Here is a 15,985-nt window from a genome sequence, read left to right as displayed (position 1 = left end):
TATAAAAAAGGAATGTTCAGAAAACATACATAAAATGTACATTATACATAAAATGTTTATAGAATGTCCATAAAATACATAGGATATATGCAAAGGGGACTCATATACTTTTTTGTACATTTTATATACAGTGAGCCCATTTTGTATATTTTTTATATATTTTATGGATATTCTATAGACATTTTATGTATATTGTATATTTTACGTATATATTCTAAACATTCCTTTTTTATATGGGAAGGATTACTCCCCCCAGTTTTGCGACCTAATGGTCTACCAATTGGTCATGATAGCTCGATTGTGCCCGAGGGTGGTGAGCTACCAGAGCCAAGGCAGCCGTTTCTCTGGCCTGACCTTAGACAGACACGTGGTGGACGTTCCGCATAATAATCTTTTAATTCCGCTGGCTAGACGATTATGTAATATAACAAGATTTGTTCTATTGTCCCATGGAAAAGTAAAAATAACATTGACTAAACAAAATTTGTTCAGAAAATGCCAAAAATGCAAGAAATTTTTTTGGAAAAAAATTTATGATAATATCAACTATATATCACAAAAGTAGTATTATAATTTTGAAACCATCCATAAAAATATTTTTTATAGGGAATTGCTAACCGTCGCCTGGGCGATTGTTGCCTGGGTTTTTTTTCAAATATGTCACATGATGTACAATATATAGTAAATCGGCTGATGGCTGATTTTTTTAACTTTTGATTGGTTAAACTTAAAATTTTATTGCAAAGATGTTTTTTAAAAAAATTTTTTGCAAACACATTTATTCAAAATAAATCTTATTTTAATGAAATTTTATTTTTATTTACAAATATTAAAATTTAAGTCACACATTTACGATCTTAAAGAAAAAAATCACCGTATTTATTTTTAATGAAGCAATACAAATAAAAAAAACAATAACAATAAATAAAAAAAAATAAGTAAATTACAATGATCAAGGAGAAAGATGCTAATAAAAAAAATGAAACAACAATGGAGTAATGGAAAGTAATAGAAGATGAAAAAGAATAATGAGAAGTGATAGGAAACAAAAAGGAGAAATAGGACATGATGAGAGATTAAAAGGAGTGATGGGAGGTAAAAAGGAGTGATGGAAGACGAAAAGAAGTGATGGGAAGATGAAGATGAGTGATGGAAGATGAAAAGAAGTGATGGAGACGATAAGGAGTGATGGGAGACGAAGAAGAGTGATTAAAGGTAAAAGGGGTGATGGGAGACGAAAAGATGTGATAGGAAGATGAAGAGAAGCGATGGGAGACGAAAGAAGTGATTAGAAACAAAAAGAAGTGATGGGAGACGAATATTAGTGATGGAAGACGAAAGGAGTGATTGGAGACGAAAATGAGCGATGGGAAGATGAAGAGGAGTGATGGGAAGATGAAGAGGAGTAATGGGAGACGATAAGGAGTGATGAGGGACGAAAAGAAGTGATGGGAGGCGAAAAGAAGTGATGGAAGACGAAAATGAGCGATGGGAGACGAAAAGAAGTGATGGGAAGATGAAGAGGAGTTGATGGAAGACGAAAAGGAGTGATGAGAGGCAAAAGGAAATGATGGGAAGTAAACAGGAGAGAAAAAGATAGAGATAATAGAAAATGAAAAGTTGTAATAGAAAATAATGGGAGACGAAAGGATGGAATAATGAGAAGTAATACAAAAAATAAAAAATTAAAATGATCATGATAGGAGGTTGGGTAATGATGAAACCAAGTAAAAAATAAAACCATAACAGATAAAGTAAAAAAAATTGAAGTTTAGTAAGGAACGAAATATAAGATAGAAACGAAATAAAAAAAATAAAAAAATAAAATAAAAAAACATACCATTATTAATTGTAGAACCGAAAGAACTAAAATATCTAAATAAAATCGTTGAAAACCGAAATATGAAACAGAAACAAAATAAAAATAATAAAAAATAAAGAAACGAAACGTAAAGTGAAAAACAACTGAACCTTAATTACAGAACCGGAAGGACTAAAGGACCTAAAAATAATGAAACAGAGTAGTAAGAAACCAGAATGTAAGTTAGAAATAAAAATAAAAGAAAAGAAAAATACCTTGAGACCGAAAAAACAGACCGAAAAAACTGAAAAACGAGATTCGATAAACAAATAAACATGACGCGATCATGTGGCCAATCTGGCCAATCAAAAATATTAAATCTGTCACGTGATCGAGGTCCCAGGCCCAGGCGACGGTTAGCAATTTTCTATTTTATATATTATATGTAACAAAAATTATGTAATAGTCATAAAAAATTTCTATATAAAGGTCAAGATAATTTTGTATGTAAATTAGAAATTTTTTTTAAAATTTATTCAGATTTGTCAAATTAGCTGTGTGATAATTTCTAATAATTGATCACAGAAAGAAAAAAAAAACAAATAAATAAATAAATAAAAAAAATAAAAATAGCTAACAGTCTTTACAAAATTTAATTATTACATATTTCATTATTAAATTATATAGTATATAAACATGGATAATGATTGAAATAAATGTTGCTTTTGAATATTTTGAATATTTGTTATATTAAATATTAACACATAATACAATTTATATTAGAAAAATCTATACATTAGCATTAATTTCAAATTTTAGAGAAAAAAATATTTCAAATAATTATGTATCTTATATAAATTATTCATTCTGTTTATAAATTATTTACCATATTTATAAATAACCGATCACTCTAGAAATCAAGTGTTTATTGTGAGACGTCAATAATGCATGATAAGTTACACAAATTATAAATTTATTGGTCATCTGTAACATCTAATAAAATACTTTTAATTGTTGAAATAATGCAATATTTATATGCTTATTAATTTTACAAAACAAAAAACCCAAATAATATCATAGTAATTTATTTTAGGGAAAAAAAAAAAAATTTTTACATTAGCAACTCAGCAAATCATTACTAGAGATGTATATCGGTACAACATGACATGAGGCCATATGATATATCTCAACGTATTATTTAATTAAAGAAAGAACCTGTACAACAATATTATGTCTTTGAATCGATGATCCAACATTTTCTTATTAATTTACCACCTTTTTTGAGCCCCTTTCCCCTTAAAATTTTTTTCCAAATATTTTTTACCAGTTTCATTTTTTGACTTTTTAACACTGAACATAAATAAAATTATTATATTCAAAGAATTCTAATGTATTGTAGAAATATTAGAAGATTAATTAATAAAAAGAAGAGGAAAATTAAAAATTTTAAATGTGAATCTGAAAGAAACTTATATTTAGATATAAAATCAAATTAGTTTTAGTTAGATATGATAAATCTGGTTTCCTTTTTTCCATCCAGATTTATTATATCTGATTTCTTTTGATATTTGGATTTAAATCTGAATATTAAATACTGGATCTAATCTTTAGTTTTAGTATTTCCAATGGGAATGTTATTTATAAATAAAATTTCATTATCTTAAATTTTTTGTTAATTAAAATTTGTTTATTCTGCTTAATGTTTTAAGATGCTTTTGCATTTTAATAATAAATTTGCTGTATGAACATTGTTTATTTAGAAATCTAATCAACTAAACATTATAGATGAAAAATTTATGATAAATATGAAAAATTTATAAGAAAATTATAGCATATTTTTGATTGTAGTTTCCATCACAACTAGGGTTGGATCAGTCCCAGCAAAGACCAGTCCTATATCGGTCTTGGGACCAGTACTCATGGTCTTTGGTCCAAAATTTGGGGACCGGTCCAGACCAGAACTGATTATATAAATTTATCACCTAATATAAAAATGTTAAATTACATATTATTAATAAAGTTTTCATTTCAGAAATATCAAAATTTTCATATATTGGTATTTTGTAATATCATTATCATTTGATTTCTCATTGATGCTTTAAAATGTTAAAGTACGAGAATAAAAATATGCAATTAATTATTTAAATCAAATAGATTACATGATTTTCAAAAATACATAGAAAAAAAATAAAAAAAAATAAATATAAAATTTATAATTAGCCCTATAACTAATCAAGCTACCTAAAACTATCTAATTTATTCTTCCGCTATTATAAAAGTTTCGGAGTGGATGATTCGCCATTACATGACCCATCAATTTTTGTTTCGTTACTATAGTTATTGACATACTGTATTTTCGTTAATTTTATGCGTAAAATTTACAATTTTGACCAGGATGGTCATTGTACTACCTGATAATTTAGTGATGGATATTATATATATACAAAGTAATGAAGTTTAGATTTTGTTACTAATGGTTATTATACTTTAGATTTTAATTTTATATAACTTGTGTTTAGGATAATGTAATTGTTACGGTAATTTATAAAATTTGTTGGTTTATTCATTTTTAATTTTAGGTTAGAACATTATCATTCTGTCATTTTCTTTTAAATTGCACAACAATTTTAAACATTAAACAGAAATTTAATCATTTATTATAAATATTATAAATTACAATGATTTTGTTGTAAACAAAAACCCAATGCTACATAAATAATTTAAATAAATAAAAAATTATATTTCTATTAAAATGATACAATTCATAGATAGACCAAAAATAAGTTTATATAACTCGGTTCTAACTTTTCTTATAATTCCTTAATCTTCATATATGTTTAGTAGATTGCTCATACCAGTAAATTGCTTTATCTAAATCCTTTTCAATGCCGCCTCCTTTTTCATACATTGTAGCAAGATTATATTGAGCTACTTTATGTCCTAAATTTGCAGCCTTCTGATATAATTCAGCTGCCTTTCGCTTATCAATATTAATTCCAATTCCATCATTATAACAATCTCCTAACAACATGATTCCATCTAAATCTTCTCCTTCAGCTGATTGTTTGAATAGTTCAAAAGCTTTTTGATGATTTTCATCGACACCATTTCCATTTATATACAAAATGCCAAGATTAAACATAGCTACCAAATTTCCATTTTTTACAGCTTTTTCAAACCAATATGCTGCTAATTTTGGATCCTTCTTAACATATAATCCATTATCATAAAACCAACCTAATTTAAATTGTCCTATTGCGTAATCTTTATTAGCCAATTTTTCATAATTTTCAAAAGCAAGATTATCATTTCTTATAATTCCATCCCCAAATTCATAACAATGTCCAACCAAATATTGTGCTAATATATGACCCTCTTCAGATGCATTTATAAATAAATTAAATGCTTTTTCATGATTCCTAATCGTTTCAATTCCAGCATAATAAAAAAACCCAAGTAAAAATATGAAATTTGAAATATTTTGATTATCTAATAACCAATTATAAATTTCTTTTGAATTTATATTATGATTATTAAGATAATTAAGAACATGCTGTTCTACCACATTCCACTTATTACCCACCTTAAAAATGAGATCAACTATTTCGTCAACTATTATGCTTAAATTTTCAGATGAAACATTATCATTAATTTGCTTAATTGTACTAGTCATCATATCTATTTCATTTGTATTCATATTATTAAAACTTTCGATCATTTGAGATAATTCTCCATGTAATGAAATTATAGTACTACTAGGAGTTAGAATTTCACTTAACTTGGAATTAGTTTGGTTAGATATATCATTCTGTTGACAAGTTGTTACACTATTACTAGAATTTGAAATGAATTTTAGCCTATTAACAACTTCATGTATATTTGGTCGATTGATTGGTTCACCATTCCAGCACCCTAATAATTAATAATATTTATTTAATCAAACAATTATTTTGAAAATGTTTATACAGTATTTAATATATTGAAATTATATTTACCAGTATAGAGATTAGAATAATCATTGGGAGTATTAGGAATAATTTCTTCCCTTCGATTTTGTGAAATTTCGTAGATTAGACCAATCTTATTTGACTCTTCATAAAATGGTGGGTTCCCACTTGATATTTCCCATAACAATACGCCAATACTATACACATCACTTTTCTCATTTAATTTTAGATTGTTGTTCATTAATACTTTTGGATCAATATAGGGAACCATACCAAGTAATTTTGAACGTGTTCTAGATGCTTCGTCGATCCTTTTAGATAACCCAAAGTCCGCCAACCTGATAGAATTCTGATGAACCAACACATTACAGGAATGCTATACAAATGAAGGCTTGTTAGCTTCTATGATAACCATATTATTATTTTATATTAAGAAAAAAGATTACCAGGTCTCGGTGAACGATCCCTTCGTCATGTAGACATGATACAGAACAAGCTAATTGATAAGCCAAATTATATTTATCGGTCCAAGTAAGTCTATTAAAATTATTTTTCAAATAATCTCGAAGAGTACCACCGTTTGCGTATTCCATTACCAACAAATAATTTTTTGTTTGGTCGATTTTATTTTCTAACAAAAAAAAGAAACAAAGTTTTATTAGTTTTTGCAAAAAAAAGAAAAAATAAATTTAATTAAATAAATTTTATTTTAATAATTTATCAATACCTGACTCAAATTTTGTAATTCCATAAAAGCGAATAATATTGCCATGAAAATCTACATCTCGTTGTAGTTTAAGCTAAATTATGAATGTATTATAAAAAAAAAAACAATAAATATAAAAATAATACGCAAAAATAAATTATTATTATTGAAGAATATTGCAAATTCAAATAGAAATTACCTCATTAACAATTTCTTTTACGGTAATGTTATTAAGATTAAAAAAGGATTTTAGCGCTAAATAATGTTCAAAATTTTTCCAATTTGCACGGAAAACTTTTCCAAATGCTCCGGAACCAATTTCTTGAATATTTTTAAAATTTTCAAATTCGTAATATTTTAAATATTCTTTAGTAAGAGCTTCTTCAATCTAATTGATCCATTCATTTGTATTTTCTTTATTTTGTATTTCGTTAATATTGTTATTATTAGACATGGTGTAATGAAGTAAAATTTGTTGACAGAAATAATCGGAAAAAAAACCCCTTGTGTATAAATAAGATTGTCACGTAACAAACCTAAAATTATTTGATGATTATCCGAAATAGTGTTTATTAATAATTTTCCAGTTACACAATACAATCTTATCGTTATGCATTTTGATACGGTTAAACGATATTGAGTATGATATATACCTCCGATGTTGTATAGTATAGTTGACAAAAATCTATACAGTATAGTTTTTATCTATACAGTATAATTTTTTATCCATACAGTATAATTTTTTATCCATACAGTATAATTTTTTATCTATACAGTATTTAATAGTTACTCGGCACGATAGTGCCGCAGTTATGAGGTCACGTGTGCCGTAACTGTTTTATCAGGCTTACATTTTTTTATACAGCTTAGTAACTGTTTGTATAACATAAATCACCAATTAGTAAATGACTGATAAAATTTTTTATTTATACGATTTATATACGGTATATAGCTTTTATTTATACAGTATAGTTTTTTTACACTATACTACTATACAACCATCGGAGGTATATATCATACTCAATAACTACTGTATATTTTGATAACCATTAATAAAAATAAAAACGTTGTTATGCATTTTAACTATACCTTTATGTAAAAGTTGGAAAAGCGGCCAGAATCATTTGAAAAATTAGAAATAATTTCGCAAAAATATGTATCTCGTGTAGCATGCAAAAAATAGTAAGGACGAATACTAAATAAAGACTATATGAAGCATATACAATATACTTTTAAGATAAGAATTCTCTGATAGTTGCATAATAAACTGTCGGTATTGATTAATTTTTAAAAAGATAATTTAACGACTTGGCTATTCTCTTTTTATTAGCACTGAAGAAAATTTGTTGTTTCTTCTGCTTCTTCTTGGTTGAGAAATTAAGGGGTCATTGTATGACTTGTAGATTATCTAGCGGTGATTATTTTAAATTAATAGAATTATGAGGAAAACGAGAGAGACAAAGAAATACTATTTATTTTTTTTTAAAAAAAAATCTTCCACACCGGATAGCAGTAATAGTTTATGATGGACTTAAGGTTAGTATTAGCCATGTTCAGTTGGATAACTCCTGAAGCAAATAATTTAATGCCAGAACTATGTTACATTCTGCAAATTCAATTAATTCTTTTATTATTTTTGCTACATTTGCTTGGCATTGTACAACTTTTTAGTTATAATTATATAGACTGCATAAGTTTAGTAATGATAATTCAAGTCCTCAAGAAACAGCTTTTAGCTCAAAAAAAAACTAGCCAATTGCTCTTGTAGAATTAACCATTGACGAATAGCAATACAAAACAAATAAGTTTAATTTTGGTAATTTGCCTTTACTAATGTTCTATCACTTATTTCTTTAGAGTCATCATAAATATTTTAACGTTTTAACAAAAAAATTAATCATTTATTATACAAGATTTAAACCATAATTTTTGTTAAAAAACAATACTACAAATTTGGAATGTTACTTTTCTATGTAAATAAAACGAACATATTTTTTAAATAATCTACATAAATTGTTTCTAAATTTTGAGTATGTTTAATTTATTTTGAGCATCTTTATCTCCTTGATTAGCAGATTTTTCATACCAATAAATTGCTTTATTCAAATCTTTTTCAATACTGTTTCCTTTTTCATACATCAATGCTAGATTATATTGTGCTGCCTTATGTCCTAAATTTGCAGCTTTTTGGTATAATTCAGCTGCTTTTTGCTTATCAATATCAATTCCAATACCAAGTTCATAACAATATCCTAACATCATTATTCCACCTGAAAATTCTCCTTCAGCTGATTTTTTAAATAATTCAAAAGCTTTTTGGTTATCTTTATTAACACCATTTCCATCTTTATATGAATGGCCAAGATTAGACATAGCTATCAAATTTCCATTATTTGCAGCTTTTTCATACCAATATACAGCTAATTTTGAATCTTTTTTAACACTTAATCCATTTTTGTAAAACCAACCTAATTTAAATTGTCCTATTGCATAATCTTTATTAGCCAATTTTTCATAATTTTCAAAAGCAAGCTTATCATTTCTTATAATTCCATCTCCAAATTCATAACAATGTCCAACCAAATATTTTGCTAACATATGACCCTCTTCAGATGCATTTATAAATAAATTAAATGCTTTTTCATGATTCTTAATTGTTTCAATTCCTACATAATTAAAATATCCAAGTAAAAAAATGAAATTCGGAGTATTTTGATTATTTAATAACCTATTATAAATTTCTTTTGAATTTATACTATGATTAGTAATATAATCAAGAACATGTGGTTTTGACACATTTCTTTTATTAACTTCCTTAAAAATGAGATCAATTATTTCATTAACTATTATGCTTGAATTCTCGGATGAAATATCACTATTTAAATTTGAAATAAAATTTTCTAACCTATCAACAACTTCATGCATGAATGGTCGATTGTTTGGTTTACCTTTCCAACATTCTAATAATTAATAATAATAATTTGACTAAATAATTATTTTGATGAATAGTAAGAAAAAATGTTATATTTAATATATTGAAATTATATTTACCAGTATAGAGATTAGAATAATCATTAAGAGTATTAGGAATAATCTTTTCTCTTCGACCATACAAAATTTCATACATTAAACTAGACTTATTTGATTCTTCATGAAATGGTGGGTTCCCACTTGATATTTCCCATAACAATACGCCAATACTATATACATCGCTCTTCTCATTTAATTTTAAATTGTTGAACAATAATATTTTTGGATCAATATAGGGCACCATACCAAGTAATTTTGATTTTGAATTAGATGCCTCGTCAATCCTTTTTGATAGCCCAAAGTCCGCCAACTTGATGGAATTCTGATGAACCAACACATTACAGGAATGCTAGTACAAATAAAGGCAAATTAGCTTTTATGAAATAAACATATTATCGTTTTATATTAAATAAAAAGATTACCAAGTCTCGGTGAACAATCCCTTCATCATGCAGAAATGATACAGAACAAGCTAATTGGTAAGCCAAGTTATATTTATGTTTCCAGGTAAGTCTATTAAAGTTATTTTTCAAATAATCTCGAAGAGTACCACCATCTGCGCATTCCATAACCAACAAATAATTTTTTGTTTGATCAATTTTATTTTCTAACAAAAAAAAAGGGAAATAAAATTTTTGTTAGATTTTGCAAAAAAAAAAAAGTTTAAATTAATATAATTTAATTATAATTATTAAATATTTTATCAAATACCTGATTCAAGTTTTGTAATTCCGTAATATCGAATAATATTGGCATGAAAATTTACATCTCGTTGAAGTTTAAGCTAAATTGTGAATGTATAATAATTATTATTAAGAAAAGATAAAATATTTTATTTTATGTATTTCAATAAATTTACCTCATTAACAATTTCTTTTATGGTGATATTACTGGGCTTAAAAAAAGATTTTAACGCTAAATAATGTTCAAAATTTTTCCAATTTGCACGGTAAACTTTTCCAAATGTTCCGGAACCAATTTCTTGAATATGTTTAAAATTTTCGAATTCGTAGTATTTAAAATATTCCTTAGTAAGAGCTTCTTCAATCCAATTAATACATTCTTTTATATTTTCTTCACTTTGTATTTCGTTAATGTTAATATTGTTATTATTAGACATAGCGCTATTAAGTAAACAAAAAAAATTGTCGACAAAAATGGTTAAAAAAAAACTCTTTATGGAATTATGGAAACCTAAAATTAATTGTTGATCATTCGAAATAGTGTTAATAAATATTTTTCCGGGTTACACTATTGTGTAATATAATTATGACGATCTTTTGTCTTTGTACAATTTTACGTAAAATTTAATAGTAATATGTCCAATCGTTTAAAAATTAGAAAATTTTTCATAAAATGTAGGCCATGTTTAGTATGCAGGTAAAAGAGTAATGACAAATAAACAAGGATTATATAAAGTATAAAATGATATTAAGATTGATAGGCGCATAAAGAAATAAATAACTAAAATGCCAAATCTTTAAAATATAAATGAATAAAATGGAAAGTTATACAAACTACAAACAAATTTCAGAATATATATATAAATTTATATTTATGCAAAAAAATGCACCATATTAATATTTAAAGATTAGGGTATCAAAAAGTTGCAATCGAGGAATTTGATCGATCTTGCAGGTGCGTGATCGATCAAAATCGTGCAATCAATTTTTGATCGATCATTAAATTTAAATGATTGAACTTTTATTAAAAATTTCTAATTTTTACTTTAATTTATTTTATTATGTAGAAATTAGAAAAAAAAATTAGTTTTTTATGCACCAGATTTTCATGATCGATCAATTCGGATAAGTTTGATCAATCAAATTATCAAATTTGTTTGATCAAGAGATAGTTCAATTTTAATCAAAGCCAATATTTTGTGATCGAACCATTGATTAAGTTCGATGTTAATTGATTCGATTAAGAGCCTATGATAATACTTTATTATACTATTAGAATGTAAAAACATTCAATTAAGATCAATATTGAATTATTAATTAATTTTAAAAAGAAAGTCTTCTTGGTTATTCTGTTTTATTAGCAACTGAAAAAAAATTATTGTTTCTTCTGTTTCTTCTTAGAAAAGAGATATTGTGTAGTGCAGAGAAGTTAAGGGATCGTTATTTTACTTGTAGATTATCTAATTTTATAAAAGAGTTATTCTGCAGTGACAAAAGAAAGTATTTATATTTTTTAAAAAATTTACAACACCGATAGTAGTAAATAGTAATAGTTTATGATGAACTTAAAGTTATTAGCCGTATTGATTTACTGGATAACTCCTGAAGCAAATAATTTAATACCAAGATTATATTTACATTCTGCCAATTTATTTATTATATTTTGTTACATTTGGCAAGTGTCAATAAAATTGTATGGACTATGTAAGTTTAATAGTACATCAAATCCTCAAGAAACTATTTTTGATTAAATTGTAAAGGGTAAGTTTTATAACAAATAGATAGACTGTTTTGTGCGGTCAACAAAACCACAGCCCACAGGTGCATTGGTTAAGTAATTTGAACGAAACGTATATTTTCTCGGTAACCCGGAATTACAAAATTTTAATACAATATTTAATAATGATTTAACAATTGTAAAATTTATTTTTTTATTATATTTCGTTAGAAATAAAGTTGATCAAATAAAGAGATTATTTATCAGTAACGCTGACGGAGATATTGAAGAATAACTTCAATCGATTTAATTTCTGAGACTATATTAGAATACAATTTAGTATATCAAAATTTTCAACGTAACAATTATTATGACACACTTTTCCAAATACTGTACTCCGGAAATAATCTTTTAATAAATCCTCATATTCTTAATTATCAATCCAATTAATCAATCCATATATATTTTCCCGCTATCGTTATTATTGTTATTATCAGATGATGAGTTTAATCGGTTAAAATTTCTGTTTCAGCCAACTTTAACCATATATTTAATGCCGATCAAATTAATCTTAATTGGTCTGTGAGTTACATGATCTCACGTGCGTTACAGCGTTACAATACCGTGATTAGTCATCATAATTACATAATGTGTAACATACAAAAAAAGGGCTCATCAGCGGTCGTCTTTTTTTTTTTTGGTATTTTTTCACGTCTGATAAAAATAAAATGAAAACCACCAAAAATTCAAATGAATTAATTAATTGGGTTGAAGATTTTATATTAGTAAATAATATTAAGTATTACAAATATGAAAATTTTTATAATATTGAGAAAATTGGTAACCAAATTTATCGTGCAAATTGTAAAAATTCGGAACAACATTTTGTATTAAAGTCCTTTAATATTATTGACAATGACATTTTAAAAGAAGAACTCATTCATGAGGTAATTATATAAATAAAATATTATCTTGGTTTATTTTATATCTTGGTCTATAATATTTTAATATTGAAAACATTATATAGCAATTTATCATTTTTTAATTATATTTTATTCATAATTTAGTTTAAACTTCAAAGTAAAGTTAATTTTCATAATAATTTAATTAACTTTTTTGGAATTACTGATAAAGGTATAAAATATTATAAATAATTAAAAGATTTTGGATTAAATTTTTTAAAATATGTTTACTAATTTGATAAATTATAATAATTATTATTTCCTTTAGAAAATCAAAATGGTCAAATGAAAGAATATTTATTAGTAATGGAATATGCTAACGGTGGTTCCCTTCGAGATTATTTGAAAGAAAATTTTAATAATCTTACTTGGAAGGACAAATATGAATTGGCGTACCAGTTAGCATGTGCTATATTATTTTTACATGATAAAGGAATTGCGTATCATGATTTGGTAATTTATTTATTTCGTTAAATTCATTAAAATAAATAAATATTAATTAAAAAATTTTATTTTTTTTTAGTACCCTGGGAATATTTTTTTTCATCAGAAAACCATCAAATTAGCCAATTTTACATTATTAAATAGAATCAAAAGAGTTTCTGAAAACCAATCAGGTTCATTTGATAAAATTCTTTATATCGACCCAAAAAGGTTAAATGACAATAATGAATTAATACAATCATATTCATTAAATGAAAAGAGCCATGTTTACGCTTTTGGAATGATTCTATGGGAAATATCAAGTGGTCGACCATCATTTGAAGACGAATCAAATGATGCTAATTTAATTAAGAAAATTTTACAGGGTTACAGAGAAACAAACGTTTTAGGTACTCCCGTTGATTATTCTAATTTATATACTGGTAAATATAATTTTATATTTATAATTTTACATTAATATCAATTTAATATTAAAATCTTAATTTTTATGTAACGTAATACACTGCTTTTTAATTTTTTAGAATGTTGGAATAATGAACCAAATAAAAGACCGACAATGAGACAAGTGATTTATAAATTAAGAGCAATGGTTACAAAGTCAACCCAATTATTTAATTCAAGCAATGTTATTCGATCGGATACTAATGATTGTTTATTGTATGGATATGGAAAATTGTCTCATATGATCGAAATAGAACCTACAATACAACAAATTCACGAAAACATATTTGAAGAAGATTTAAGTATCATAATTGATAAATTTGTTAATATTTATTTTAAGGAAATAAATGAAGGAATAGAAGAAAGTGTATGTAGGGAAAGTGCTTTCGGTTATATTGATGATTGCAAAATTAGTATACAAGAAATTTACCATTGGCTTTTAATTAATCAAGATTGTTCAAATTCTATTTATTTACTTGGATATTTTAATTATCATGGAATTGTAACTGATATTAATAAGGAAAAAGCACTTGAACTTTATGAAAAAGCTGCAGTATTAGAAAACAATATGGCTCAATTAAAACTTGTTTATATGTATAAAGATGGAGAAGTTTGTGATAGAAATTATAAAAAAGCCTTTGAATTATCTAAAAAATTAGCAGAAATTGGGCTCTTGGGTGGATTAAATTTATTAGGGTATTGTTATTGTAGTGGTATTGGAACTGAAATCAATATGCAAAAGGCATTTGAATTATATCAAAAGGCAACAATTTTAGAAAATCCAAAAGCTCAATATAACCTTGCTTTGATGTATGAATTTGGAGAAGGTGTTGAAATAGATTTTGATAAAGCTTTCGAATTAGCTAAAAAATCAGCAGAAGGGAAATATTTATTCGGAATATCTCTATTAGGATGTTATTATAATCTTGGAATTGGAACTAATGTTGATATAAAAAAGGCATTTGGATTATATAAAAAAGCAGCTGATTTAGGGAATTACGATGCTCAGTATCATCTTGCCTTATTGTATGAATCAGGAAATGGAGTTGAAAAAGATATAAATAAAGCCATTTATTGGTATAAACAATCTGCTAAGCAAGGATTTCAAAATGCTCAAATTAAATTAGAAAACCTACAAGAATAAATTCTCTAGAATTTTCCATACTTTATTATAGGTTAAGTTTATACAATTTTATGTATTTTTATTTTAATTTATATTCAAAATTTAAGAAAAATAAATAAATAACTTAATAAAAGCTGTTCATAAGATTCTGTGTTAACATTGTTACTAACTTTAATATGCATTCCTTTTTTTAAAAAAAATAAAATAAAATAAAATAAAAATGATAAAAAATTCATTTAGTAAAATCTTCAGTTGCATCTTATTTCCTTGGATTTATTGGATTACTTCTGAAATCTTATCTTGATACTGAATTGGACAAAGCAATTATTAAAAGCAATAATAGAAAGCTTTTAAATATACCTTTAAATTTCATAATTTTCATTTATATCAAACTCATATTCCCTTGTAATATATTCCAAAGAAAAAGAATCAAGTAATTAATAAATTCCTTTACGTACTGATTCTATCATTAAAAAAATAACTTAATACCTTTATTGTTGACTGATTCATCAATAAGTTTATTATCTAAGATGATAATAATTATTAAATGTTAAAATGTTTTAAATATTGTCCAAATTTATATAAAAAATAATGTTTACATACTTGGTTTCGTATTCGTATTAAATGTTATTGATCTGCTTGTATAAATTGCTTTTGGATGAGATTTTTCATTAAAATCTGGTCCAAGCATTTTTGATTTTATTAATTCTAATCTTATTTCTTCAGCTTGATCAAAATATTCGGCATCCATTCCCATATTTGACCAAGAATTAAAAAATTCACAAACTTCCGTTGCCGAAGGTCTCATTTTAGGATCAGGATTCCAACATTTTTTCATTAAATTAGTAAAATCGTCCGGAGTGTCGTCAGTAATATTAGGCCGTTTCCCATCAATGATCTTATAAATTAAACCAACATCATGTTCAATATTAGCAAAAGGCTTACAGCCAGTTGTCAATTCCCACATAATCATGACCATACAATAAATATCAGACGATTTAGAAAATTTGATGCCTTTAAATATTTCTGGTGCAATATAAGACATTACTCCATATATAATGTTATCTTGTGGAATGTCATTTGCAGGTCGTGAAAATCCTAAATCTCCAATTAGATATTGATCTATTTTAT

General features: G+C 25.6%; 4 protein-coding genes across 4 annotated transcripts; 1 reads left to right on the top strand and 3 right to left on the bottom strand.

Annotated features, from left to right (window-relative positions):
* Positions 1–4,628: 4,628 nt before the first annotated feature.
* OCT59_023944 (uncharacterized protein) lies at positions 4,629–7,070 on the bottom strand (the record flags this gene model as incomplete). The annotated part of the gene is made up of 6 exons (XM_025326632.1): positions 4,629–5,713; positions 5,797–6,124; positions 6,195–6,379; positions 6,476–6,548; positions 6,654–6,842; positions 7,053–7,070. The coding sequence occupies 6 exons, from the start codon at positions 7,068–7,070 to the stop codon at positions 4,629–4,631; spliced, it is 1,878 nt and encodes a 625-aa protein (XP_025175220.1).
* A 1,259-nt stretch (positions 7,071–8,329) lies between these two features.
* On the bottom strand, positions 8,330–10,604 carry OCT59_023943 (uncharacterized protein; the record flags this gene model as incomplete). The annotated part of the gene is made up of 5 exons (XM_025331161.2): positions 8,330–9,414; positions 9,506–9,833; positions 9,907–10,091; positions 10,196–10,268; positions 10,344–10,604. The coding sequence occupies 5 exons, from the start codon at positions 10,602–10,604 to the stop codon at positions 8,474–8,476; spliced, it is 1,788 nt and encodes a 595-aa protein (XP_025175221.1). The 3' UTR covers positions 8,330–8,473.
* Positions 10,605–12,612: 2,008 nt separating this feature from the next.
* On the top strand, positions 12,613–15,022 carry OCT59_023942 (uncharacterized protein; the record flags this gene model as incomplete). The annotated part of the gene is made up of 5 exons (XM_025330498.2): positions 12,613–12,831; positions 12,952–13,018; positions 13,115–13,299; positions 13,370–13,712; positions 13,812–15,022. 5 exons carry the CDS (start codon positions 12,613–12,615, stop codon positions 14,873–14,875), a joined length of 1,878 nt encoding a protein of 625 aa, XP_025175222.1. The 3' UTR covers positions 14,876–15,022.
* A 301-nt stretch (positions 15,023–15,323) lies between these two features.
* Positions 15,324–15,611, bottom strand: OCT59_023941 (uncharacterized protein; the record flags this gene model as incomplete). Its single annotated transcript, XM_025311085.2, has 2 exons — positions 15,324–15,379; positions 15,458–15,611. 2 exons carry the CDS (start codon positions 15,609–15,611, stop codon positions 15,324–15,326), a joined length of 210 nt encoding a protein of 69 aa, XP_025175223.2.
* Between the last annotated feature and the right edge of the window lie 374 nt (positions 15,612–15,985).

Source organism: Rhizophagus irregularis, chromosome 4 (assembly GCF_026210795.1).
Source record: "Rhizophagus irregularis chromosome 4, complete sequence".
NCBI lineage: Eukaryota > Fungi > Glomeromycota > Glomeromycetes > Glomerales > Glomeraceae > Rhizophagus > Rhizophagus irregularis.
This window is presented reverse-complemented; position numbering and strand designations above follow the sequence as displayed.